We start from the raw sequence: 25,847 nt of genomic DNA, 5'->3' as shown, positions 1-25,847 counted from the left end.
GTATCAGATGTGAATAAAGAAGCAGGAATAGCAGAGTTAAAAGATGAAAGCCAATCCCAGATTGAGTAATAGAAACATTTCAATGATTGAAGGAGTTTTCTTCCAGAGTGCAACAATAATGCAAGAATCTCCGAAATCAGAGGGTGGATAGAGAAGTTTAGAAGTATTGTGTGAAGCCGGAAAATGAGGAAATCTGTGACAGCACCAGTGAGTAGGAATAGGACAACACGTAGGGAGAGAAACAGACTTGTTATGACTGTCAGGAATTACATGCAATGATGGGAGCAGCACTAAGGTGGAATGAAGAAGAGTACCAACTAAGAGGTAAATTGGGCATGCTGCATTCAGGAAAGTCAACAATAATTGAGTGTTAGAACATAGATCAGTAAACAAGATTATTGAAAAAAGAGGACAGTAGAGAGGAAAAGGGAAGAACATTCAAGAGCGGACCACTGCACCCTGGGTGCTGATTTAACAGGTGTCCGTAGCTGATTGATGTTGGCCTGTAGATGGACCACAGAGAGAATGGAAATGTTCAAGTCACAAGTCGGAGAGTAGACAGACACACTGCCCAGAGCCTCCAGAGGGGCAGGCAGTAAGCAAGCAGTCTCCCAGGTGAACTGAAGTTCTTAAAGCTGACTCGCCTCCCAACCAAGGGCAGAGTGATGTTATGGGCAGTAGGCTGGAGCAGATGGAATAGGCACAGTAGGGCAACGCTGGGTCTAGGTAGGTAACAGCCACCCCAAACGGTGCCAGATAGGGTCTCGTGCTGTTTGGCCAGAACAGCATCCAGGACCCCCTCTTCCTTAGCCTCTCTTCCAGTGTATGACCTAAAGCCCACTCACTACTCCCACCCCTCTTTTAATTTATCACAAAAGCACTACATCAACATATTTTTGTTAGGAAATGATTATCTACAATATAGGCATCTCTACTTTTTCACTTTAATCTGCTCTGCATTAGCATGTGAATTGCATGCAGTAGTTAGTGCCCTAAGGACTTAACATGTATTTGGCTTCTATTGTCAAATTACACAACTATATGGCCTATACCAAATGTTCTATTTTTAGCCAAACCTCAGCTTAATAACTCCTCTAAAATGAAGTTTGGTAAACCACTATTAGTTATAAAGTGAACATCTGACGTTATGTATGTCTAAATATTCTACTGAAGTGAAATGAAAATCATTGGGCCTGATTAGGAGGCTGGCGTCCGCAGAATGAACGGTGCCGATAAGGTACCGGCACCGTTCATTCCGGGCCACCACTTTACGGGTTTCCTCACGGGTGGCGTAATGCACATCTGGTCCAGACCAGACGTGCATACCGACACCCGCGGGCAAACCAGGATGCTAACAACGGACCTGTCATTAACGGGTCTGTTGTTAGCATCCTTCCCATTCCCATTGAGCCCTATGGGGGCTCAATAGGAATGGGGATGTACCAGGTCCGGGTCCGGAGAATGGGAATTACCGGGCCCGCTAAAGTCGGCATTGGCCTGGTAATTCCCTATTTTTGGGACCTGGACCGGTACCCGGTTTGGGGGTAGCCATGCCGGTAAAAACGGAATGGCTACATCCAAACTCCTAATGAAACCCATTGCATTTGATCTTTAAATTATTCAGTCAGTTTACATGTTGTCACGATAAAGGGCATGACAATTATTTGAGACTAGGTACCATCACAATTGTTATCCTTTCAAGAAGAATATGATAAAGCACTTTCAATAATCTTACTACTGCAAACATTTCAGGATGCGTTTACAACAGGTTTGAGATCTGTGGCTTGTACACAGATTAAATAAAAAGGTGTCAATATTATGTGTGATAGACAGGATTAGATGGGAAATGCACTCAGAGGATACTCACATAATTCACCTGCAAACTGTCCTTGACTGTTTGTACCCATGAACCCCACATCAAGGAAATCACTGGCATTGCGCTGGTGTCCTCTCAGGATTTCTCCTTTCCTGGGTCCAGTTGATCCTTTTGAGGAAGCTGTCCCTGAAGAGCTGTGGCCACCAGGAGAAGGGAAGCAAGGCTTACTGTATGGCATTAATGCCTCTTCTGAAAAGATTAAAATAGTAGTTAAAACCAATACCAATACTTAAACTAACAAAACAAGCACATTATCCTTTGTTATTTATGCAGGGACATGTGGAATCACAATACAAGTTTCTCCTACAAAATTGGTCAGTTCCAATTGTTTAAATTATAGCTAAATGGATGCAGGTCACATAACAATAGATTCTGATGGATTACTTTTTATGGTTAATGAAATGTACGCTAGATGAATGATTATCATCTTACTAGGCTGTAAGAAACTATTCCGTATGTATTGTTGGTTCACTGGTCAGTAATGAAGGGCAAACAGAACTGGGGGGAAAAATTAGTCTTTCAACATTAAGGTCTTAGGTCTGAGCCAAAATCCTACTTATATTACTTATCAAGATGTACATGAAACTACTTGTAATCAACATAGAATCACATGAAGGACCTTCTCTCCTTTTAGAAATGGATACACAATGATTGCAAATGAAATACCTTGTCAAAATATGAGTTTAGCATATCCTAGGAGGAAAACAGGCATTCTATTTGTCAAAGCACAACAATGTCAAAATCCGGATGACATTTCCATATCTTCAGTAGCGTAATTTTCTTAATATTAATGTAAAACTGGCAGGCTGCCGCCAAACTTATTTTTCCAGCACCTGGCTTCAAGGAAACACAGGGGGATTACGACCCTAGTGTTCCTGGAAGTCAGGCACCGGATAAATGTAAATCGCCACTCCCATTTGAGTCCCATAGGACTCAACGGGAATGGGGATGACGGAAGCACCAGCACCATTAATAACGGTGCCGGTGCTTCCTGTTAAGTCTGCGGGCAGGTGCTGTATCGCCTGCATGTCAGTTCTGGCAGGCGGGACGGCAGCCACCGGCAGACTCGGAGTGTGCCGGTCCGGTAACAGCGGTGCTGATAGGCTTACCGGCACCGTTGTTACTGAAACGGCACACTCGTAATGATGCCATATATGTGTATAGTTGGGAAGCTGCAAATTGACAAGGGGAGTCCTGGGAGTCTCTCTGCCAGACATAAGTCCTGGTTACGAGAGACTTACCCAGAGTCTTTAGCTCACTATCTTTCACAGATTAGAAATATCCCAAACATATCAGTCTTTGTCCTGCCCTGGGGCAGTCCAGCACCGAAATGCTAGGCAATTCTCCTCTGAACAAGAGTACAGAGTTTGTCCCACACTATGTTCCTCAGTGAGACTCATGGATTCCTGTGAAAGAATGCCATCTGGTGAGGGTGAAATAGCTTGTTTCTTTTTTTTCATAAAATGGTGTGGGCAATTCTGGATCTCACATATTCCCTATTTCCTAGAGAATTACTTCCCCAACTTATAATACAGCTACACAAATTCCATTCCATTTGTAAAATGTAATTATTTATATATCTTTTCATTACACATAAATAACGGGCCTAATTCACAGAAGTGTTTTATAATGGTGCAGTCCCATTGAAAAATGCTCTGTGAATCAGGCCCAAAATGTGTTTCAGTATTAGGTTTGTTAGGTCTAACAACAAAGATTTTTCCAAAAAATATTTAACAAACTTTCCAACCAAGCGGCTTATACATTTTTAACCAAAATATTGACCAGCGTAGGGTCTACTCTGGAACCCATTTCAGAGTTTGTGGATAGTTTTCTGAATATAATGGTATCACATATACATCATTGTACAAGAGACAGTATGCACATCTTAAAACAATTAAAAGACATGGAATGGAAAGATTATTACTGTTGGGCCACATTTGATGCGGTAGCATTATATACTTCAACAGAACATGAAGCTGCATTACAAGAAATTAAATACTTTTATAACAAAAAATCTGCAACTTATTTTGGCGAACAATCTATGTTGTTAGACCTAACAAACCTAATACTGAAAAACAATATTTTTTATGTATAATACTATGATATATTTACAACAAAAAGGGGTAGCCATGGGTTTGGAAAGCTCCCCATCATTTGGAGACTTACGCATGATCTATGGCATGGATTTTAGGCAAGATATATATTGACAAAACAAATGCATTGTACATAAATGCCTTGACTAAGTATGTATTGTAAGGCAGAAACTGACGTACAACATAAAATTGCTAACTCAGTGGATGTATATGTATTGGTGGTATTGCAAACGAAATTAAGATGAAGTTGTTTAAATATATTTGACAAATGGAATGGAATGGAATTTGTGTAGATGTTTTTATAATTTGTGGGAAATTCAGAAGGAAATAGGGGGAATTTCAGAAGTATATAATACGAAACGTATTAAGCGCATTTAGGGGATTATCTGAAGTTAAATTTAAGCTGATAAATTAGATACTTTCAGGTGGGAGCCAAGACAATCCCTGTGCTTCCTTGAGTATATTTGATAATTGGTAAGGGTGAAGAACTGAATTAAGGTGTGCAAGGAGGATCAATTGTAGTACCTGGTATTGGAGAAATGTGCATCCCTGGTAGCTTTTGGGACACAAGTCACTGCAGGCAGACTTAACAATTTACCTTCAATACCTCTCATCTAAAATATAATCATTGTCCACCTTAATTAGTCTGGTGGTTGTTTAATCTCTAAACATAAGCTATATTAGACTGTGGCAAGGGGACTGATAAGAACATACAATTATCTAGCAACATCAGTTTGATATCACATCAGTGTCAACTCTATGGGCAGGTCTACATTTGATGGGTATTGGTGTCTAAGCTGCATGTTCACACAGCTGCCTTGTGGTACAAAAGCCAGGATGCTACCTCCTTTGAATCTCCAGCAGAAGGGATACCCCTTTTGCAGGAGAAGAAAACCCTCACAAAGGTGGTCTTCTGAAAATGGTGCTTCAGAGGCAGCACTGACATAACAAAGCCAGTCTCACACCACAGTGCTGATCGCTGAAAGGCCTTTCTTTGGAGCTAGCAGGCTTAGGAATGGGTGGGGTTAGAGTAGCCAGAGAAGGGTGGTACGCCTGAAGAAGGGTGCAACCATCTTGCTTTCTATTAGTGGCCTCTTCCCTTTACTTTCCCCTCATTTAATGCATGAAAGGCACTCTGGTTATGATGTCATGAAGCAGAGGGTACTTGTTACACCACCAGAGATTGCACTCCTTACACCTGGCTTGCTTTGGACCGAGCTCATGTGTCTTTTTGCCTATAAAAGGAGGGGGTCACCCCCTCCTTCTTTGAATCATTACTGGACTCAAAGAAGAACAGGAAGAATACATTTTTGGCAGTGCTTTAAGTGGGGCAAGAGATTGAGGGGGGGCATCATTTGGGGGTGTGGCTTCCATGGTAGGTGTGGCCTAAAAAGTGCACATATGAGAGTATGGTGCGCAAACATATATATATAAATGTATGTAAGCATTTATATATGTGTATGCGTACCTTACTATGGTTTGTGTAGTTTTCAAGCTATCTTTTATAAACATAAAAATGTTACATATTTCTATGTTTATAAAAGGTGGCTTGAAAGTGCACAAACCATAGTAAGGTACAGCCACTTGTGTGATTTCCTTATTATGGGTTGTGTACTTTTCAAGACACCTTTTATTAACATAGAAATATGTAGCATATGTCTATGTTTATAAAAGATGGCTTGAATAGTACACAATTCAAGCCATCTCTTATAAAGCTTTGAGGATGGACAAAACCCGGGGTGCACTTTTCAAGCCATCTTTACTAAACCTAGAAATGTGTTACATATTTGTATGTTTAGACAAGATGGCTTAAAAAGTACACAATTCAAGGCATCTTTTATAAAGCTTTGCCAACATACAAAAGACACCTCAGGCCCAGTGATCTATTCTCTGCTCAGAGCACAGATCACAGAGCCCGAGGCGTATTTGATCCTCAGCGAACCCGGGAGCTCTCTGATCTAATCTACAGATTAGATCACAGATCCCCCAGGTTCGCTGAGTGTCAGTGACCTGGGGATGACAATCAAAGGGACCATAACTTCCTCTTGTGACCCCCCATGAGGAACTTACAGTGAGTGAGAAGTGCCAGCCAGCCACGTCATTGCTGAAACTGCAACTTACAGCGACTCTGTGGCTGGCAGGCACTTCTATCAGCTTGCCTGACATTAAAGTGGCGGGTGCATATCCCGTCGCAGCTGCGGCTGTGACAGGAGAACATGTCCCGCCATGGCGTGGTGGGACCAGCAAGCCCCGGCAGAGCACCCGTTCAGCACCACTTTTTAGAGACTGCCGGGTCCTGGCCCTAGCTGGCCCCAGGCCACTTAAAGTACTGACTTTTGGACCTCTTTTGAGAGTTCAGTCTATTCCAATGTCATCTGCCAGGGAGCTAACGAGAAAAGGCATCCAAGGCTGAGGGAACCTCTTCCACCTAAACATCCCTAGCAACCGTTGGATCTAGACTCCTTACTGGAGGTGAAGCAACCCGTGTAGGTGCCAGCTGCACTGGATACAGGCTCCTTACTGGAGGTGAAGGAACCCCATGTAGGTGCATGTAGCTGCAAGCCAAAATGCCTGCACTGACAGTGCAGAACAAGAAGTATTCACCTTTTCCTCATGGCCATGGAGTGGATGCACAACAATCCAGAAGTCCAAGAGCAGTTGGCTTCCCATTAACTATTTGTGACTACAGAGGCCCTGCAGTGCTGCTTTTGGAACTCCAAAAACATCCAGCTTTATGCTTGCATATTTGAGCCATATCATTCGAGTGAGGATCACCACCGCCTCAACTCAAGTGTAGGCTCCATGCTGTAGACACATCCAACTCATAGCACTTCAAGCAACGCATCTATCCAACAGAACCTCGACTTGACCTGATTCGATTGTTGATTTGAACCGCTGGAAGCCATCATGTCACTCGCTGACTCAACCTAGCAGAAGCATCAACTCAACCTGACTGGATCGCTGACTCGACCCTGTAGGAACACACCGATCGACATTGCCTCAAGCACCAACATGATGTCGACTCACTGCTGGATCAGTGTAATTTGATCCATCTCAACAATTGCTGATTTGCTGGGAAACATCTAAAAGCCTGTTCGAAACTGTCAAGCATTCGAGGCCAAGACATATTATACTGTGAAAAGGCTACCTTTGGGGCCAAAGTGACTTTTAAACCTCCCTTCTCTGCTTTTATAAGACACCCTCTTGAATACGGACATTGTGCCAAATGAGTGCCTGATCACATCTGCTCAGTTTTTCACAGCGTTATTCTACAACAGATTGCATGAACTGTGTTTCTTTACAGGGGTGGGTTTTTGCTTGCATTTTTAGTTAGTTATTTGACTTTTTATTGTTTAATAGTCGTCTATATGTTTAAAGAACCATGATTGGACATTATTTTATCATGAGGTATGTGTACTATTGCTGCTTGGATTGCTACTGTTAGTAGCTCACGGTCCTCATGAATAAACACCCTTGCCCCTGTTACCAAAAGATGCATAGAAGGAATACATTTTGGGCTCTGCTGTTTCATCTTTTATGACTTGTATCACTGCTGGTTCTGAAGCAGTGATAGTCTGAGTAGGCAGTTTAGCCACTACTGACCCTGTATTTCTACAGAGAAGTAATCGTTTTGTTGCAGTGCCTGCCTGAAATCTGGCCAATTCTAGAATGTACATTCTGATTCCATTCATAGTTATGCAAATGCAGGGAAAGAGTGGATACCTTGGTTTGACATGCTTTTCACTGTCCCGTTCAGTCTGTGAACTGCCCAGCCAAAACCAGGTTCCCCCTATTTCTACAGAACAAACTTGAAACTTGATGATCAATACAGAAACAAAAGGAAAGTATTTCACATTTAACCTGTCCATTAAGAAGAGATTGCATATCCTACCGGGTATCCAGTGATATTAGCAAAACATTTTCAGTGAAGCATTTTTTTACGAAACAAAAACATTGAAAAAGCATCGAATTTTAAAAGAAATATATATAAAATTGGGTGATGGGATAAAGGGTTAAAACGGGTGGGGAGGGGGTTGCAGTGGGGTTATTAACATAAGGAAATTAGGGAACCCAAGTAATAAAATACAAACAATTTGTTGAATTTTTCGAACCAATTTTTTTGCAGTAAAAAATGGTTTGGTACATTTTTTTGGGTAATACCACAAATAACCATCCTACAGCAGTCGATAAATCAATTTCTAATTGAGAAATTCCTAAGCAGCCCATCCACAAAATGCAATGCAAGCATTACTAAAGGCCTACAAGCACGTGAAATGCTCACCACAGATTCGGTAAGAGTCTTGAAGTTATATTGTTTTTTTTTCTACACAAACAATTATATAATTCATAAAATCTATATAAAAATGTGTGTGAAGAATATTTAATGTAAATTTAAAAGTTAAATTCACAAGCATAAATGGCCCGTGGAAGCTCCAGTTCAGTTAAACATGTGTTGTACTTCAGCAATTATATGTTTCCTTTTAACACCTGTTTGTGTTCATATTATTGACTAAGCTAAAGGATTTTTTTGCTAACCTTATTATGAGGCATAGTTAGTTTGCTCTTTTAAAAAATAAAACATATTTTTTCAAAAAGTAAATAGAGGAATACAGCAAAGTTAATTTGGATATGAGAAAAACAATGTGCAGATTTAGACCAAAACATTCCTTTTCCTCAAGTGGTACAGTGTCAATAACATAGTTGACATAAGTGAATCCATGAACAAGCGTACCTGATCCAAACGCCTGCCTATGCTGCCGCTCTGAGGAGCCTAGCCACTCCTGGGTTTGACGTTGCCGTTCCAGGGATGTCCTGGTATTGCATTCGATTGAGTTTTTTGTGTCATCCATGTTACACGTATGCCTCTCCAGAGAACTCCCTTTTCTTTGAGATGAGCCTCCGAAGCTACCAGTGTGCTGACTGAGACTGCCCTGCTGTCTCAATGCTTGCCCTGGAGGAGGGTCTGGTGGTGGCGGAAGATCTGGGAAGATAGAGAAACATTCATAATGTACTGTTTTATGGAAGAAGCTAAATACATGCTGTTTTATGACAAGAAATTAGGTAGAGGACACATTTCTTCGGGACACTAATACAGTATTACTCTCTTGCTATCAGGTATTGGTCCATTTTAAGAATACTTCCTAGCTAGTTATATAGCAAGATAAGTAAATCCTGATTTTGCTCAATCTGTCATATCAATAGAGATGAGTGCATTTGTTTATAGTCGGATATTTTAAATAAAACCATTATCTAGACAATTAGTAAATGAACCAGGACCCAGACAATACAAAGCAGCATGCGTTATTTCCACAACAGGTTCATGATCTGGCATGGTAGTTCTTATGAATAATATTATATACTGACCGGTACTCCATTTTCCTGTATTACATGTCAAGAACGTTGTCATTTAAGAGCCTTACAACGCCCCACAATGGAACTGTTTCTTTCCCAGAATGTTCACATGTTTTTATCGGGTTTTCATGCTCAAAACAGTTTTGCCTTTCTTCACGTGAGATGTCAATATTATATGAGGATTTTCTGAATCATTACAGAAAGAAAACCTCTGTACTAGTCATGCAGTCTCCAGTCTGCGGAGTACATACATTGACCATAGGGGAGTGTGTGGGAAGGCTGACTCTCTCCAAGGTCTACATGCATATAGCTCCAGTTGATGCTAATATGGACATCTACAATGAAATAGGAAAAAGTAAACCGCTGATCATGAACTCAGTGAGCTCACTAGTAAAGCCACCTAACTAAAACACACAATAAGGCTGACTCTTAAGCTATGTACCAAGGAACGTTGTTCCTCGGTCATAGCCAGTGGTATCAACCTTGGTTTGAAGAATCCCAAAATGTTCGAAGAGATTTTCTTTATAAAAGTATAACTGGCCTGGCAAACAATACCTTAAGGGCCACAGTAGGAATGCAAAATTATCTAAAATAGGAATCGTGCACTACTGTTCAATTTAAGTTGAATAATGCTAATTGCAGCACATTGTAAATAATGACTAAATACAATGTACAACAATGAATGTTATCCTTATTTGTCTTCTATAAAGGTAGTGATTTATGCACATAATTTGATCGGGAGTTTACAAGACTGTTTCAGTAAAACAAAATATGGCCTTCTTGCCCTTTCTTTGTAATGTATAGAAAAGTATTTTCTGTTTAGCAGACCACTCAATTGTATTAATTAGCAGCCTATGGATTTCCCGACAGATAAAGTTCAATAGTGATAAACAGTGACAGTGCCAGTAATTGACTGCTGTTTGCTATTGACAGCTCTCCTTATTGTCACAGACACACTCCCTGCTCATTTATCACAACTCGTTCTGTACTCTCTGCTTACCAGCCTATAATACGATGCAAGCCTGTGGTGGATGCTCACAAACAGGGATTCCACCATCAGAGAAGAGGGGATGCTCTGCTAGGGGGGGAGATACTGGAAGAAGAGTCACACTTCCACTTATCAGATCATTATCAGAGCACTCTTCAAAAATTATCATTTTGCACAAAAGATGGCCAAAGACGTCGGGCCTGATCCACAATGTTTTTTCCAATGGGGAAATCCCATTGAAAAACACTTTGTAAACTAGTTCCACATTCCCCACATTAAAATTCAATCGATTGAAATTCAAAACGCCTGCACACAATCGTACAATCAACTTTTCCATAAATGTCTCCATATGTACAGCTGAAATTAAAGTTAAAGACCCGTCACCAACATTCTCCCTATTGAAAAAAGTTCCCATATTCTTGCTGATAATGCCTATTTCATAAACTGCAGATCGATTGGCCGTGTATGGGTCTGATTCGCAAATCATTTTTCAATGGCCATATGCCATTAAAAAACGCCCATTGAATCAGGCCAAATGTGTGGCCATCTATGGGCGTGATTTAGACAGCCTTGTCAATTGGGCCAGGAGGCAGTGCAAGAGTGCAACTGGGAGGGCAGGGACCTGGGTCAGTGATTCAGAGGGTGGCCCGGTAACCAGTGCATTATCAGACAGGAGATCAGCAGGGAAGTGGAAGAGAGAAGGCAGAAGCAAAGAGGAAAGTCTTGACCTGCTTCTGGAACCGGAGATGGTTCTGCTCAAGTTTCAGAGAGGCAGGGAGGCTGTCCCTGTGGGAGGCACCGGCCGAAGAGAGAGATATATCCCCAACTCGTTGCTTAGAAAAGCGACTGACCCTCAGGAAATTGGGGGGCGGAAGAGCGAAGAGCTCGAGAAGGAAGATACTTCTGAAGAGAAAGCTGGAGGTATTTTGGTCCACGCCCCAGAAGACCTTGCGGACAATGCAGAGGGTCTTGAATTTGATCCTTGCAGCCACTGGGAGCCAATGGAGAGATTTGAGTGCTGGAGATATACGATCCCTGGGCTTCAGGACAAATACAAGTCTTGCAGTCCTGTTCTGGATGAGTTGCAGAGGACAGAGAGTGAAGGAGAATAGATTTTACAAGATGCTGTTACAATAGTCAAGCCTAAAAAGAACCAGAGCTCTGGGGACCATGAGCTTCTGGGGGAAGGTGAGGAAAGGGGGAATACCTCTGAGGAGGTGAAGTTGCTAATTTGACTTCTTAGAGATGTCGTAAATGTGAGGGGAGAAGGAGAGTGTGGAGTCGAAGATAACCCTGAGGTTCTTAGCCTCAGAGATAGGAGAAGGAAGAGGCCAAGAGAGGCCGACCAGACAGTGGTGGGAAAAGGGGATGTAGGTGTGCCTATGAGGAAGATCTCTGTCTTACTGGCCATCAGGCAAAGATCATTGGCAGCACACCATTCCTGGATTGCAGACAGACATTCAGGGATGAGAGAAGGAGAAGAGGCGGCAGAGGGGAGCCTGAAGGCGAGCTGGGTGTCAGCCTCATAGCACTGCAAGTTAGAGCAGAGAGCAGCAATGCGGAGGGCGAGAGGTGCCAGGTATTGGTTGAACAATCAGAGAGAAAGGTTAGTCCCCTGGGGAACACTACATGTGGAGAGAGAGATAGAGGATAGGAAGGACCCAAGTTGTACCTGGGAGGGTTGGTCAGTGAGGAAAGACTGTTGAACTATACAACTATAGCTGTGCCATTCTCTCCTTCTTTCCCTGACATCTTATACGACTTAAGGATGTTCACATTATCAATGGGCTATTCACGAGGGATCATTTTGGCAGCTACAGCCAGACACAGATAGACCATTTAATCAAATAGGGAGCCATGCTGGCATTAGCAACTGAAATATTAGAGGCACATGTAAAAACATGAAATTCTATTGTTTGAGAGGATATCTCAATGACAACATGTTTGTCTTTGAAGCAAGAGAACGCAGAGCAACAGAAGTTTTAATCCCACCCTGCACTCAGAGACTGGTCTCCAGTATTTAGCACGTTAAATTCAGAACTTGTATATTTAAAAACATATGCACCAAAGTTGCAGCAAACTTTTGCTGGAGGAACATATAGTTGTTATATAACCCAAAATTGAAACGGTCGGCAAGGATTAAGGTAGACACTGATTTTGGCATTTTAGAAGTCCATAATTCATCCAACCATCATCTCACGATTTTCTGAAGGACGGAGCCCCATGCAGTTAATTTCGTTTCCATCCGCTGGCATGCAAGCACATGCCATCAAAGGAAGAGGTGCTGTATAATCAGGCAGTTACTGTGTGTCTTAGATTTGGGGATGTATTGATGGGCCTCATTATAAGTTTGCCCGTCCGATAGTAACGGTGTCGGTATGATACCTGCACCGTTACTACTGGACCAGAAAACTACAAGTTCTGCTTGCGGGTACCTTTTCGCCTGCCAGGTCTGACCCGGCAGGCGTATGGGTACACGTGAGGAGAGCATGTCAGATGCACCGGCACCATTCACGAATGCTGCCGGTGCATCCGGCTTCCACATTTCCATAATGGGGAAGAATATTTTCCGGCACCAGAGAATGGGCAATTACCGGGTCCGGCAAGGCTGCAATGACATGGTAATTGCCCATTTGCGGGCACCAGAAAAAAATGATACCAGCGGCAGCCGTGTCGGTTTTAGCGGCACGGCTACCACTAGTATCATAATGAGGTACAAGTTGGCAGCTAGATTCTGTCTGTCACAGAACTGTGTTTGAAATGGCATCAGATTCAATTCTGAAAAAGGACAGACTGCGCTATGCTTTACATTTGAGTCCAAGATCATCATGAATGATCGTAAAAGTACTTTCTATTGGAAGACCCTCACAAAGTACATCTGGAAGCGGCTGTGTCACGTTCATCTGTCCACTTACCATCTGTCAGTGCCTCCCTTCGGTGTGGAATGGGAGGCTGCTCCAGTCTGCTCCCCTTGTGTTTCTTAGAAGGCCTGGGCCTCTGGCTGGGGTTCAATGCTGAACTGTTGTTGCTGTCAGTGGAGAATGGGCTGGTGGGCGGAGGTCTATGTGGAGAGGAGTAACCTTTTCCTAAAAAAAAGGTAATGCACTTTAATGTCAACACATGCACTTGTTTACGTGAAGACCAGTTGATGTTGTCTTTTCCTAATGAAAACGGTTCAACATAAAAAAATAAAAAAACAACTGGAAGCTTGACGCTCCTCAGAGGTCCACACAAGTTTCCCATGAGAAGTATTCTCTGCAGCTAACACATTAAACTGAACGCTGTACAATAATAAACTACACTATCCAGGAAGGGGTTGTAGGTCAAAGGATCGACAACCAAAGGATCGAATGGTCAAAGGGTCGACACCAAAGGACCGAAAACAAAAGGATCGAAATTTATATTTTTTTTTTACACTTTTTTTTTGGGGGGTCCCCCCCAACCCCCTTTTTTTGTGGTAAAAAACACTATTTTTCCATAAACGAAACCCGCAAAAAAATTTAATTAAAAAAAAAATAGATCCTTTTGTTTTCGGTCCTTTGGTGTCGATCCTTTGACCATTCGACCCTTTGTAGTCGATCCTTTGACCGATATGGCCAGGAAGGCTGTTGAGGAAATAGTAGGCAGCCACATAGCCCCAAGAAGCCGGCTACATCACCAAATTGCTATGAAGAAGGCCAGCAAAAAGTCACCTACAACTAACCTACGCTGAACAAAAGCTTCAACTGGGCTCACTGTTTGGAATTGAATGGGGGCATTTTTGCTCTTTCTTTCTTAGTTGTTATTGGACGTGGCGTCACAGAGACCGTTATATACATTAGCTAATTATTGTGGTATTGCATTGTTTCCTATTTTAAAATGAAAGTCTGCATAAAAAATTGAAGCTCATGTCTAAGCCAATATATTATCATTTTTCTGGAGTCATGTTGCCTTTGACACTGTTAAGAAGGCAATGCGCAATGTCCCTCATTGTTATACTAAGGACAGCGATACATTTTGGATTTAGTCATCATGCTGCATCTTGCAGAGATGTCAGAAACCTGGTGTATTGTTCCATGAGATACGTATGCGAACAAATTGGCATTTGGTAAGAGAGTCCAGCTCTTAAATAAGGTCAGTTTCCTTTTTACGAAAATCAGAAACTTGCAGTCATGAACAAGGCACTGTCAATACATGACTTTCATAGAATGCCATGAAAGACACATTTGCACAGGTAGGTATGGGGATCAGTGGATTTCATGTCCTTGTTCATTCTGGAAGATATAGAGTTGATTGTCTTAAATGTATTTAACATACTTGCCAACATGACCCTTTCCAGTCTGTAGGTGCGTTTCCAGTCCTGATTTTTTCGTTGCATTCTGGAACTTGTAGTTCAAGTTTTATAATGGGAAAAGTGGAACTACAAGTCCCAGAATGCAAAGAAAGAACACAGGACTGGATACGCACCTACATATTGGAATGGGTCATGTTGGCAAGTATGAATTATTGGATTAATGCCCTTAATAATGATATTTGAAACCCCAAGACTGAAAAAGTGGATTCCAGATCAAGTTAAAATGTCAGTCCACCCTACAACCAGGTGTGATGTTCTGGAGGTAAGCAAAGGGCAGAGGATGTGTCTTTTCCATCCGTATGCTAAACATATTTGGGATCCCTAGACTAACCATCAAATAGCACACTTTGGCTCCTTGCCCCAAACAAGAACATGCAAACACCATTTTTTAGAAAGGCGGATTTATCAATTAACAAACTCATAATAACTGGATAGTAGTACATTCCAAATGTAATCTTCTCGAGTAAAAGAGGTCTTGAACTCCCCTTCACAGTAATGTAGATAAATGCATTTATTATATTTTGGAAGCAATTTAAGTACACTTGTTGAGGTACCACTTGCTCTGTGCCACATCAATAACATAAGGGTAGAGCATGTGACCTGCAATAAATGTTTTAGTACATATAAACTAGAAAAAGACATTCTTCACATGGGCCTGGTGGTAGCTGCTCTATGACTGCCCGTCTTCTCTAATCCTATAAATATAATTCTGAAAAAAAATCCCATTTGGATGTTCCCAAACTGCTCTTTGATTTTATGCAAAGAAGGCTGCATCCCTCATTGATGATATTTGTCCCCTTCCAGTTTCTCATAAATGCATATCAAAATAGTACAATCTGAGTATACCAGATTGTCCGCCTGGAAATTATAAGCTTCTATTAGAAAATGTTTGTTATGGTTATTGTGGGTTTTGATAATGTGCTTTGCTAAGTAAGGCATGAGTAATATTTTTAATAGGACTAACAAATATACTGGAAGGAATCCGTACAAATTAATGTTGCAACCATTTCAATAGAGCCAGTTTACTATGTCAGGGCAATTAAATCATTTCTGTTTTCTGTAAGCAATGGTTAAAAATAACACATCTTCATCCCACAAGTTATCGGTTTATTTCTCCTCTGGTCACACAGCTGCCTGCAATGGCAGGGCTGGCTCTAGCAAACACACCCCTGCCAATGAGAATGAGACTCTCATCCACATAGAAAGAGAGAGATTGAAACACAAGAGAAGCCCCATTTACAACAGTGTTTATCAATGGGACATTGTAAAGCAGACAAAGAGACTTAGAGACTACATAGAGTCAGTGAGACAGAGAGGGAGTGAGGGACAGTGAGAGAGAGAGAGAGAGAGAGAGAGAGAGAGAGAGAGAGAAAGAGAGAGGGAGGGAGTGAGAGAGAGAGAGATTGACCAGCAGTGTTATATAAGGCAGTTTAGAAATGTGTGTACTATGAGTCCATCTCCCCCTTTCTTTTTGATTGCATTAAAAATACAAAGGAACTGGCCCATGATAATCCTAGTTTGCAAAAAAGAAAATAATGTTTTGAATTATAGGTTGTGTTTCATACAGTAGTCTATACATCTGTACAATGTGCAATGTTGCATTGACTGTGGTGCACACAATTCTGCTACGTGTGTGCACCAGAACATGTCCTATTGCATGATAGGACACTGCTGTTGGAATTCTACATAAAGCAGAGATGTCTGAGGTTGTGTACAATCTAGGACCAAAGGCTTTGGCTACTTTGAGAATGTCTTCAGCCCCCCTGACTTGGTAAAAAGCAGGGAGTGAGTGAAGCAGCACACAATCTTAGGCTACCGGTCACAGTTTGTCTACTAGCATTTGAACCTACCATTTCATAAGATCAGAGAAACCTCGCTTATGGCACGTAGATGCAGTCTTCCACTGCATACCACGCTGGGGAGCGGAGTAGGCATTGATGGAAAAATGATGGCCCCAAAGAAATGGTCTTTCATCAGTAAGCTCTTTTTTAGGTCATTCTCTATGACATTTAAGCATTTAAATCCTTAAAGGTGCACAGCGATTTGCAATTTAATGTATTGATGATGCACTCTCAGAGGTACAAGATGCATTGTCCTGTGCAGTTGACTTGCCAAAGAGAATGTAACATGCAAGTGATATATCCATGGATGTACATGTTCGTAAGGAAGGAACACTTGCTGCCTCTCATTCAATACCAAACTGGACCCCAGTCACACACACATTGTAGTGGTGTGGATTGCTGCTTCCACTGAATAGGGCAAAGGCAACACATTAGAAAGGCGGTGTGTTGATACACTACATTCTGGTATTCTTCTTTTAAAATTGCTTTTAAAGTGTTATTTTTTAAAGTTGATTGGCATCTGTACTCACTCTACATGCAGTCTTTATGCAGCCGAATTAATTGCATATATGCAGCCCTTTACTGGCATGTGCCCAGTCTCAGGAGCACGTTACCAATGCTAGTAAGACTGATCCCTCCTTCCTACACTTCAGAAAGGGCATTGGGACCCAGCTCTTCAGGGAACATCTCACCAATTGCTGAATGCTTCACTCAACTATTCTTCTTTTCCTTTGGAGCAGCTCTCTTCTAGCCTTCCTCTCCATCCCAGCAGAACCCATTATCCACACAGCCTGCATTCAGCCCTCTGGGCATGTCCCCAATGTTGTGTACTCTCTACCTCCCCAGCTAAGTTCACACTTTATCAATCTCATTCCAACACACACACATACATTGTGGCCAGCTTTGTTATGTCAAAACAAGGAACAACCTAAAGCATGAATTACTCCTAAAATGATTAAGCATGTATGCATTTCCCCCATGGGCCACTATCCTCAATGTCCTCAGACCACAAGATACATGGAGGAATTAGGGGTGTCCTTCTGCCGTTGTGTCATCAGAAGCAGAGCTGTTCTTGACAATGTCTCTGTCGCTAGGGCAGACGTGCTCTCAAGCACAGTGATGTGGTCACTTGCACAGAATAAGCCTCAGCATGCTCAGAACTGGGTTGGTACTGTGACAGGCCTGCTTCCAGATGAATCTACTTCAATGATTTGGCAGCAGGAGCAGCACACGCTGGAAGGAGGGTGCATTTTAGGAATGGCAGCACGCAGTGAGGTACATATGGTGTATTGCTAATGGAGGGATGAATAGGTGGTCATTTATGTTTGTACATGTTTTGTACATTTGGGCTACGGAGAATAAGGAGAACTTGTGGAAGGTGAGAGAGGGGAATCAGGAGGCAAGGTGTATCTTTTGCTTTACTCTGAGCATGCAGAACAAAGTTGTAATCGGAAAGGCATCTGCAAGGGATGTTTTCTAGCTCAGGGTTCCAAGAAGCTTCATAGACACTCCGCCTTTACTCTTGGGTGAAGGATTTTCACTTGAAATTCCTCAGTAGAAAATGTCCTCTTTGCTGGTCTAAAATATGTTTATGAAATGTAGAATACACAGAAACAAGTAAAGCAGTTTTTGGAATTAAGATGATAACTAAATGATGTTTTTCAGAGGTCTGAGGTGAAGCACATCTAAAGGAAACTGGAGGCAGATGACAAGAGAAGGAGAATGTGAGATAATACATTTACAGTTGTATTATTCATTGGTCACACCCACTAGCATTACTTAGGACATCTCTATTGTAAAGCCGTGTATGAGGGGTATCCATTTGTCTCATCTTTCCTCACAGATTTCATAATTCTGATACTATAACAACTGACATCAAAACTGTTACTTATTTTATTGCATGATATAATCACAACAGGTAATACAATTCAGTTATTGTAGCCTATTTTATAAAATAATATAAGTTATTGCGAGTAATGAAATTTGGTATTTCGTCTCAAAGTTCACAAATGAGTGTAGGAAAGATAGAATAGTAAAATGTGATTTGTCAGAGTCGGCTGCATTTGCTAATGTGTGATATAATTTTGTGATTGCACACTGAATGGGAGAATTCTAATGAGAAATTAGACCAGCACGCAGCAGGGCTTTGTTATTATTTCGTTCATCAGAGGTGGGATGCTGTTTTGCTGTTCTGAAGGGAGGGAATGTATGTGTGCATATGTGTGAACGGAGGATCGCATGGTGGCAATGTGCTGTTCTTGGAAGCAAGACCACACGGAGCAACAGAGATATGAATCCCGTATCCTTGCTTAGAAACCGAAGTAAGGTATGGTATTAGGCACGTTATAAAAAAACAATTAAATAAACAAATAAAACCGTGTTCTGATCTGAGGAGCTGTGTGTGGATTTTTGAGTGGGTATCTGTGTGACTTTCTGAAAGGGTCCTTTGTGTGTCTTTGACAGAGTGCCTTATAGTTTGTGTTAGTACTATGAGGTGCCCAATTACTTGTATGGTATGGGTGTCAATGTTAAAGTGAATTGATGCATGTTGGTGAAAAACAGAATACTTGTAATCAAAGTGAAATCATTTATCTGGGAGTGTATTTACCTTATTAACCTAAATTAACATTGCATTTGCAGCTGTCAGCAATGTTATGGTACACAAATCCAGATCGTTGCAGAAGATCAGTAGCAGCTCAGATTTGCAACTGCTAGAATACATTGTATGTGTAATGGTGACTACTCATCTTAATTAAAATAACTTGTGAGACTGTGTACATTGCGGGCAGGACTGTTTTGAAAATACGCCCGATTTTTGGAACACATAGGCATAGCAGATAACTCTGAGTGATGATTTCTGGCGGTTACGTAAGGAGTGCAATATGTAGTATTTTCCAGCGATCATCGCCAACATGTCTGTGACCTCGTCTAGTATGTTGACCTCTTCGTTGTCTTTGGAATTATCCCGCAAGTGCCTATCAACAGGCTCCACATGACCTCACAGAACAATCTGTCCTACTATTTCCACAGTAACTGAAAACACAGTGTAAAGATGAGTTATTTCCTAGCTATTCCTCATCCCAGCAGCAACACTGCGGTCAAGGGAATGTGAAGTCCCATTTCACACCCAAGCAGATGGCAAGCGGTTATATCTTAATTTAAGAGGCCGCCTGGATCACCTATTTTTCCAATGACCTGGACAGACTCTAGGGGTGAATGAGAATTCACAAATTTAAATTGAATTTTGCTATGATTGAAGCAAAGGCATGATCAACAGGGTCAGGGTAAGTAGTGTTGGGGAATGGATGCCACACCCTACATTAGTAGCACAGGACCCTACAAACTGCTTATGAATGGATGGGAAGGACGAGCTTGATGGTCAGAGTGGACAGCCATTAAATACGGTTCATAGAGTTGTAATACAACAAAAAACATTGTTAGTGGGATACAATTTAAAGTCTAGTTTTTCCATGCTTATAACATGTCCAACAACAAATGCTTAACACTTCATAATGCAAAGCAAAACACTGCAGAAGATGAAATCAAATATGTGTACTGTTTCACGAATTAGATTACACAAGCATGTTGCGTGACATATCCATACAGTAAAAAGTACACTTTTACTGTGAAAACAATGCACGGGGCATTACACAAAAATAACATGGAGCTTTTTATGAAGATCAAGAAATAACAAAAGGAAATAGGATATTCTGGCTGGGTGCTGTGCTGCGTTATCCCTTACACCAGAACCACAAAGCAAAAGAATGGAAGCTGTTGATTTAATTGTAAATGTCCATCCACCATGTGCCATGCATGTTAAATCAGTGCAGTCGCAAGATCCAGCAAAGCTCAGCTTCAGAAAATTAGCATCATCCCTCATGCTGAAAACACCAACTTTGAACGTACAAACCTGCTCTTGTCAGGCTGGTTCCATCCAGCCTAAAGCCAGCTTTGTCCGCTGCTGCCACCAGTGCATGGGCAAAGCTGCCGCTGGTAAAAAGCGATTCATCTGAGGAGCTACCTACACTAGACCTATGACTAGAAAAATTACGGTCCTCCTCGGATGCAGAACCCCATCCATTTACCATTGAACCTAGAAACAAAGGCAGTGGCTCTGGTGAGTTGCATACAGTCATAGCTTTGATAATTGCAAACCAAAAGCTCAAAGGAGCCGCATGTCTCAAAGTAGATGAAGCAGAAGATTACATGTGTAGGTGTAGCGCAGAAGTTGCATGTGTATGTGGTTGTGTGTACGTTCATGCATGTGTTTGTGCTGGTACATGAATGCAATCATTTAGCTTACAATATATTAACGATAATATAGCCAACGTATAACATAGCACATCGAATTATGGGACTTGATACAATACGTAAGTATTTGAAAGATCTAAACAAGGTATTCTGAATGCATTTTCCACTTGTTCTTTAAAGAATTGGAATACACGCACACAAGGAGCCACACAGCAAAGAGACAACCATACAACAGCAAGATAGCATAATATTGCTGCTACCATACGAGTCCGTTATGTTCCCTTGATATGTCATCATTCACAGCACTGTAGTAGGGTAATGATAGAGTCGTCACCAGCTACAATGGTTGCAGCCCTACATTTTTAAACAAAAGTATCTCGGAATCTTCATGTTTGAGATATGTGAGGATCATTTTAAATATGAAAAGGCAAGTCTCAGATCAAGGTGCATTTGGCTGAAAAGTTGAAGGAGAGCCTGCTGGGGCCAGCCTTGTTGTTAATGGCTATTGGAGTATGTCGCCAGCCACAGACAAAAGTGCATGACCAGGTTCAAAAAATATGTACCAATTTTGGAATGGAAGTATTGCCCTTCTTGGGAATTAGCTGTAAAACCCCAAAACACATATATCTTTTCAAGAGGAATATTTAAAAATAAAAGGTAGCAGGCGCTCCTCTCCAGAAAGAACATGACATGATAACCTGTTCTGAGATGAGAGTTTGCAGCACATGCTTTTTGCTCAACCAGACGTGGACTCCATGCTCACTGTGCTCAGAGAGGCACAGCTTCACCTCACTGATGAGGCCCAACAAGGCTGAAACACGTGTATGGGGTTGCTGTTGGTACTCTCGTTCAGAGAGGAATTGCCATAGCATTTCAGTGCTGGACTGCCCATGTGGGCGGGACAATGACTGTATGCATATGGATATTTCCCATCTGTGAAAGGTGCAGTGAGCAAAAAGCGTGTGCTCCAAACTCTCATCTCTGAACAGGTTATCATGCCATGTTCTTTCTGGAGAGGAGCGCCTGCTACCTTTTTTTAAATATTTGCAAGGAACTTGGGGTTGGTCACCCTGAGTTACCTGGGGGCAACCAGACGTGGACTCCCTGCACACTGTGTTCAGAGAGACAAAGCTTCACCTCACTGATGAGGCCCAACAAGGGTGAAACACGTGTGTGGGGTTGCTGTTGGAACTCTTGTTCAGCGAGGAATTGCCATAGTATTTCAGTGCTGGGCTGCCCATGTGGGCGGGACAAAGACTGATATGCAAATGGCTATATCCCATTTGTGAAATGTACAGTGAGCAAAAAGCGTGTGCTGCAAACTCTCATTTCAGAACAGGTTATCATGCCATGTTCTTTCTGGAGAGGAGCTCCTGCTACCTTTTTTGAAATCTTTTCAAGAGGAACTCTATCACACTGAGTAGCTGTGCTATGTACACAGTGTTTTCCTATTTCTTTAAATCTATTGGTTTTATACTTTGAGGATTCAGTCTTATTAGAACATTCATAACAGTATATCTATGTATATGAAAGAAGCGTTCAACAATGCAATTCAACGATTTACATGTTTCGATCGTTCAACCAGTGAAATAGGTTAATGATGAACAATTCCATTCATTCAAGGCTGTATGAACTATACTTCTTTAATTAATATTTCATTAGAAAATGTACATAATCTAAAAATAAAACAAAAAACAGCCAGGGGCCATCACATTGCCTTTCTCACACTGATAATGAGCTGACTACTTTTCTTGGTGGCAATCTACGGCCCACAATGAACAGTTTAACAGATTTTTAACAGAAAGATTTTATAGAAGAACCTGCCATTGTTTTATTACAAAGATACATTATTGTAGTTTGATATTTTAAAAGGACAACTGACCACCACAATTTCACACAGGGTGGCCTAAAGGGTGTGAGTATGTACCTCAATACACTTGAAAATCCCGGATTAGTATTTACTAGGCCCATAGTACATATACAAATGGGATTTTTAAATGCTCAAAATAATAGTGATAGTTTGATCATATGCTGACAACATTCATACCAACTTTAAAGGCAATGTGATTGCACGTATTGCCAAAAGCTATTACACAGATATGTGTTTGTCCTATGTTTTTTCTAAAGATTTATATTGAGTAGACCCTGCAATTGAATGGAACAGTAGGCAAGGGAGCTGCCGTTGCTGGCTTGAGAGGGCTGAATTCTTTGCACTTTGAGGCAGTAGACATCACTCTGCTGTAACACTAAGCCCAGGAGTCCGATAGTGAACAATGTGAGACCTTGGAGAGCAGTGTATTTACTTACATTTAAACAATCATAAACATTAGTGGGAGGCACATGAAGTAAATTCAGGAATCCTAATTGTAGTCAGGATCCATGGCGATACCGGCAATTATTGCCTGCAAGTCCCAAATCCTGATTGGCTACCATCCAATCTGGTTGATTATACAGAATGTATATTTTCGGTTCTGTTTCCATTCCACCCATGACCTATTAACGCAGTGTGTGAAATTCATCTTGAAAGTCCGAGGAGTAGGCAGAATATAGCATCAATACACCACCCTATGATGAAGCTGAAGGCTAAAAGCTCAGCTTTTAGATGCTACACACCTACAGTTATTTGCATCTTTGTGATGCTAAATAACGTATACATTGTAGAGAAATATATATCATATGGCCCAAGGAAGATACAATAGCTATTCAGCCTCCTGAACTCAGAGGAAGGGGTGGGGTGGCTATTGCAATGTGTCTAATGGCCCCATTCATTACTAGTTTGTTTTCAGAACTGCCATCCACCCCCTCTGAAAACAATTTGAGGCTAGCTCCACCCCTGACAGCAGGACTTCAGTCACTAATCACAGGCATATTTGGGATGAGCTATTTATCATTGCTTATGTTTGTGAATGGGTACCTGCTTTTATATAGCTCCAACATACAGGGTATTGATGTAACAGGATTTTTTTGTTAAGAGCAGGAGGAATGTGTAAATGCATACAGCTATGCTTTCTCAGTGCTGTGATACTTATGGGTTTGGGTGCTGTCAACAAATACAATAAATACATAAATTAAAATAAATAAATATAACAATTGTTTTGTCTGTGTTTTCTGATGATCCAGTGCAGTGTAAGAGTCCCCCTCTGTCAGCCTACATCATACACACCCCGAACTCCTGGTCCTATCAGCAGCCAGTGGACGTCTTGGTGGGATGTGAGGGAAGAGTGCTAGCCAACCCTTACCATGGGAATTATGATAATGAGGGAGGGTCATCAGCCCTATAAGAGGTCAATTTTGCATCAGAAGATGGCTTTTCTACTTAATACTGAGAGATAGCCTGGTTAGGTACTCTTGCGAGGAACTAGGAGAGAGGCCTAAATCCTTGCATTCAAGACCATGACAGGGACATCTAGAAGCTAGATGGGACGCAATCAAAGGAGCCAGAGGGAATCTGGGTGCAGGAAATAATACTTGACAGGAGCTCCTTGACCAGATCTATGCTGTCCTCAGAGGAGCCCTGCTCTTTTCCCTGACCAAAGTCTCCCATGTATCTAGAGATACCCTAAAAGCCATCAAAGTGTGAGGGGGGAAACTGCCAGCCTTGATCTCCATCTCACATAGCGGGTAGGGTGGTGTTACTGGGAAGGCCCTTGTCGCATTGTATTAAATCCAATTCAAATGAATTCCACTATAGAAAATCATCCTATCCATTTAAATTGAACCTTAATCCTTTCCATATAGAAAATCATGGGATGAGTGTTGTTAGAATTCAAAACTAACAAAGTTAATGCCCAGTGTGTTAGTGCCGGTATAGACAATAAAGACTTGGCTGACTGTCCTTCTTAAACCCCTGACTTCTGTCCCAAAGGGGGTGTCCATAATGCCAAAATAAGTAACCCTAAAACGCTGCTTTTCAAGTGAATGTAGATGGTGCAACATGAAATTTCCCATTGATTCCCTTGCCTCCCAAACCAGAGTCCCAAAGCACTGCCTGCCCTTTGAATGTGTGTTGAAAAGTGATTTTTCCATTGTATTGTGAATGGTTTTTCTATTGGATAATTTACAAGTAAATGATGTAAATTGTGACTGCATATTTCAAAATGTTACTGTGTCATATCGAAACAGTAAGTCCTTTTAACTTGTGTTAGTCAATTGTTGCAAGACATTTCAATTTGTAATATTGTGAAGTGCAACAATATTGGTGGTTGATATTCCATTTTGTCAAACCTTACATAGATAGATATATATTCTTACTGTACAACGCCTGGTTCCTATCTCATTGGGGCTATAGACGGTGTTTGTTGGGGTGGGGCAAGTCGGGTTGGAGGCGTCACTAATGTTTGGGTGCGTGCCACCTTGCTTGGGGGGGGAAAGGAACTCCCTGAGTTGAGTATGACAGCCTAATTAATCGTGAGTAAGCTGAGGGCTTGTTGCCGGGTATTGGTTGAGAGCCTTCACTTGTGACAGTGCAGTTGCAGCAGACTTTTCATGTGGGTGTAATTGCATTGCAGTGGATGGAAAGTTGTGTTGCATTGTGAAGGTGCCATTTAGACTTGTACCCTGCGTTCCAGGGCGGTGTATAGATAAAACAGAGTAGATTGTGAGTTGTCATTGTGAGTGGAAACTAAGCAGGAACAGGGTTGAGATTTTTGCCCTTGCATATAGAGTATATCAGGTACAGAACACATTTCAGAATGAGCACCGTAGAAATCAATATGGCCAGGAAGCACCTGCTTTCCAATTGTGTATTGAATACTTTTCATTTGATGCTGAAATCCCTACACATTGCAGACAATTAGATGTGAGAGAAAATATAAGTTTTGGACACAGATGTTTTTGTTGTTCTTCTGGACACAGACTATCATTAGTTTCAATTAGGTAGGGAAATCCCACGTTATTATAGGGCAAGTTAGGCCTTTTTCCAACCCTCCTTTTGAGTTAATAAAGGTTTAAAGCCCAAACTCTATTCAATTGTTTGTCTGTACTTTATGATGCCTTCACATGTATCACTTTGGATTTCGACATACAATGTATATGCGGGTGCAAGCTATGTTTCATTTTGATGTCTGAATTAAAACATAGATGAACAATGTGTATGGTGAGAGCCTGAAATTAA

At 41.5% G+C, this 25,847-nt stretch overlaps 1 protein-coding gene across 10 annotated transcripts in view; it reads right to left on the bottom strand.

Moving 5' to 3' along the window:
* Positions 1–25,847, bottom strand: part of ROBO2 (roundabout guidance receptor 2) — a 974,141-nt gene that overhangs the window by 11,431 nt on the left and 936,863 nt on the right. For 7 of the 10 annotated variants that reach the window (XM_069636436.1, XM_069636431.1, XM_069636432.1 and 4 more), the window contains 4 exons: positions 20,394–20,576; positions 13,225–13,395; positions 8,702–8,950; positions 1,868–2,065 (listed from right to left, as the gene is read on the bottom strand). In XM_069636436.1, coding sequence (XP_069492537.1) covers positions 1,868–2,065; positions 8,702–8,950; positions 13,225–13,395; positions 20,394–20,576 — 801 coding nt within the window. The remainder of the gene's footprint in view (positions 1–1,867; positions 2,066–8,701; positions 8,951–13,224; positions 13,396–20,393; positions 20,577–25,847) is intronic. The other 3 variants (XM_069636437.1, XM_069636440.1, XM_069636439.1) reach the window with 1 other exon arrangement.

The sequence above is a fragment of the Ambystoma mexicanum genome, chromosome 7p (assembly GCF_040938575.1).
Source record: "Ambystoma mexicanum isolate Mex_15411 chromosome 7p, UKY_AmexF1_1, whole genome shotgun sequence".
NCBI classification, from domain to species: Eukaryota; Metazoa; Chordata; class Amphibia; order Caudata; family Ambystomatidae; genus Ambystoma; species Ambystoma mexicanum.
Note: the sequence above shows the minus strand (reverse complement) of the source record. Positions and strands in the feature narration are given on the sequence as shown.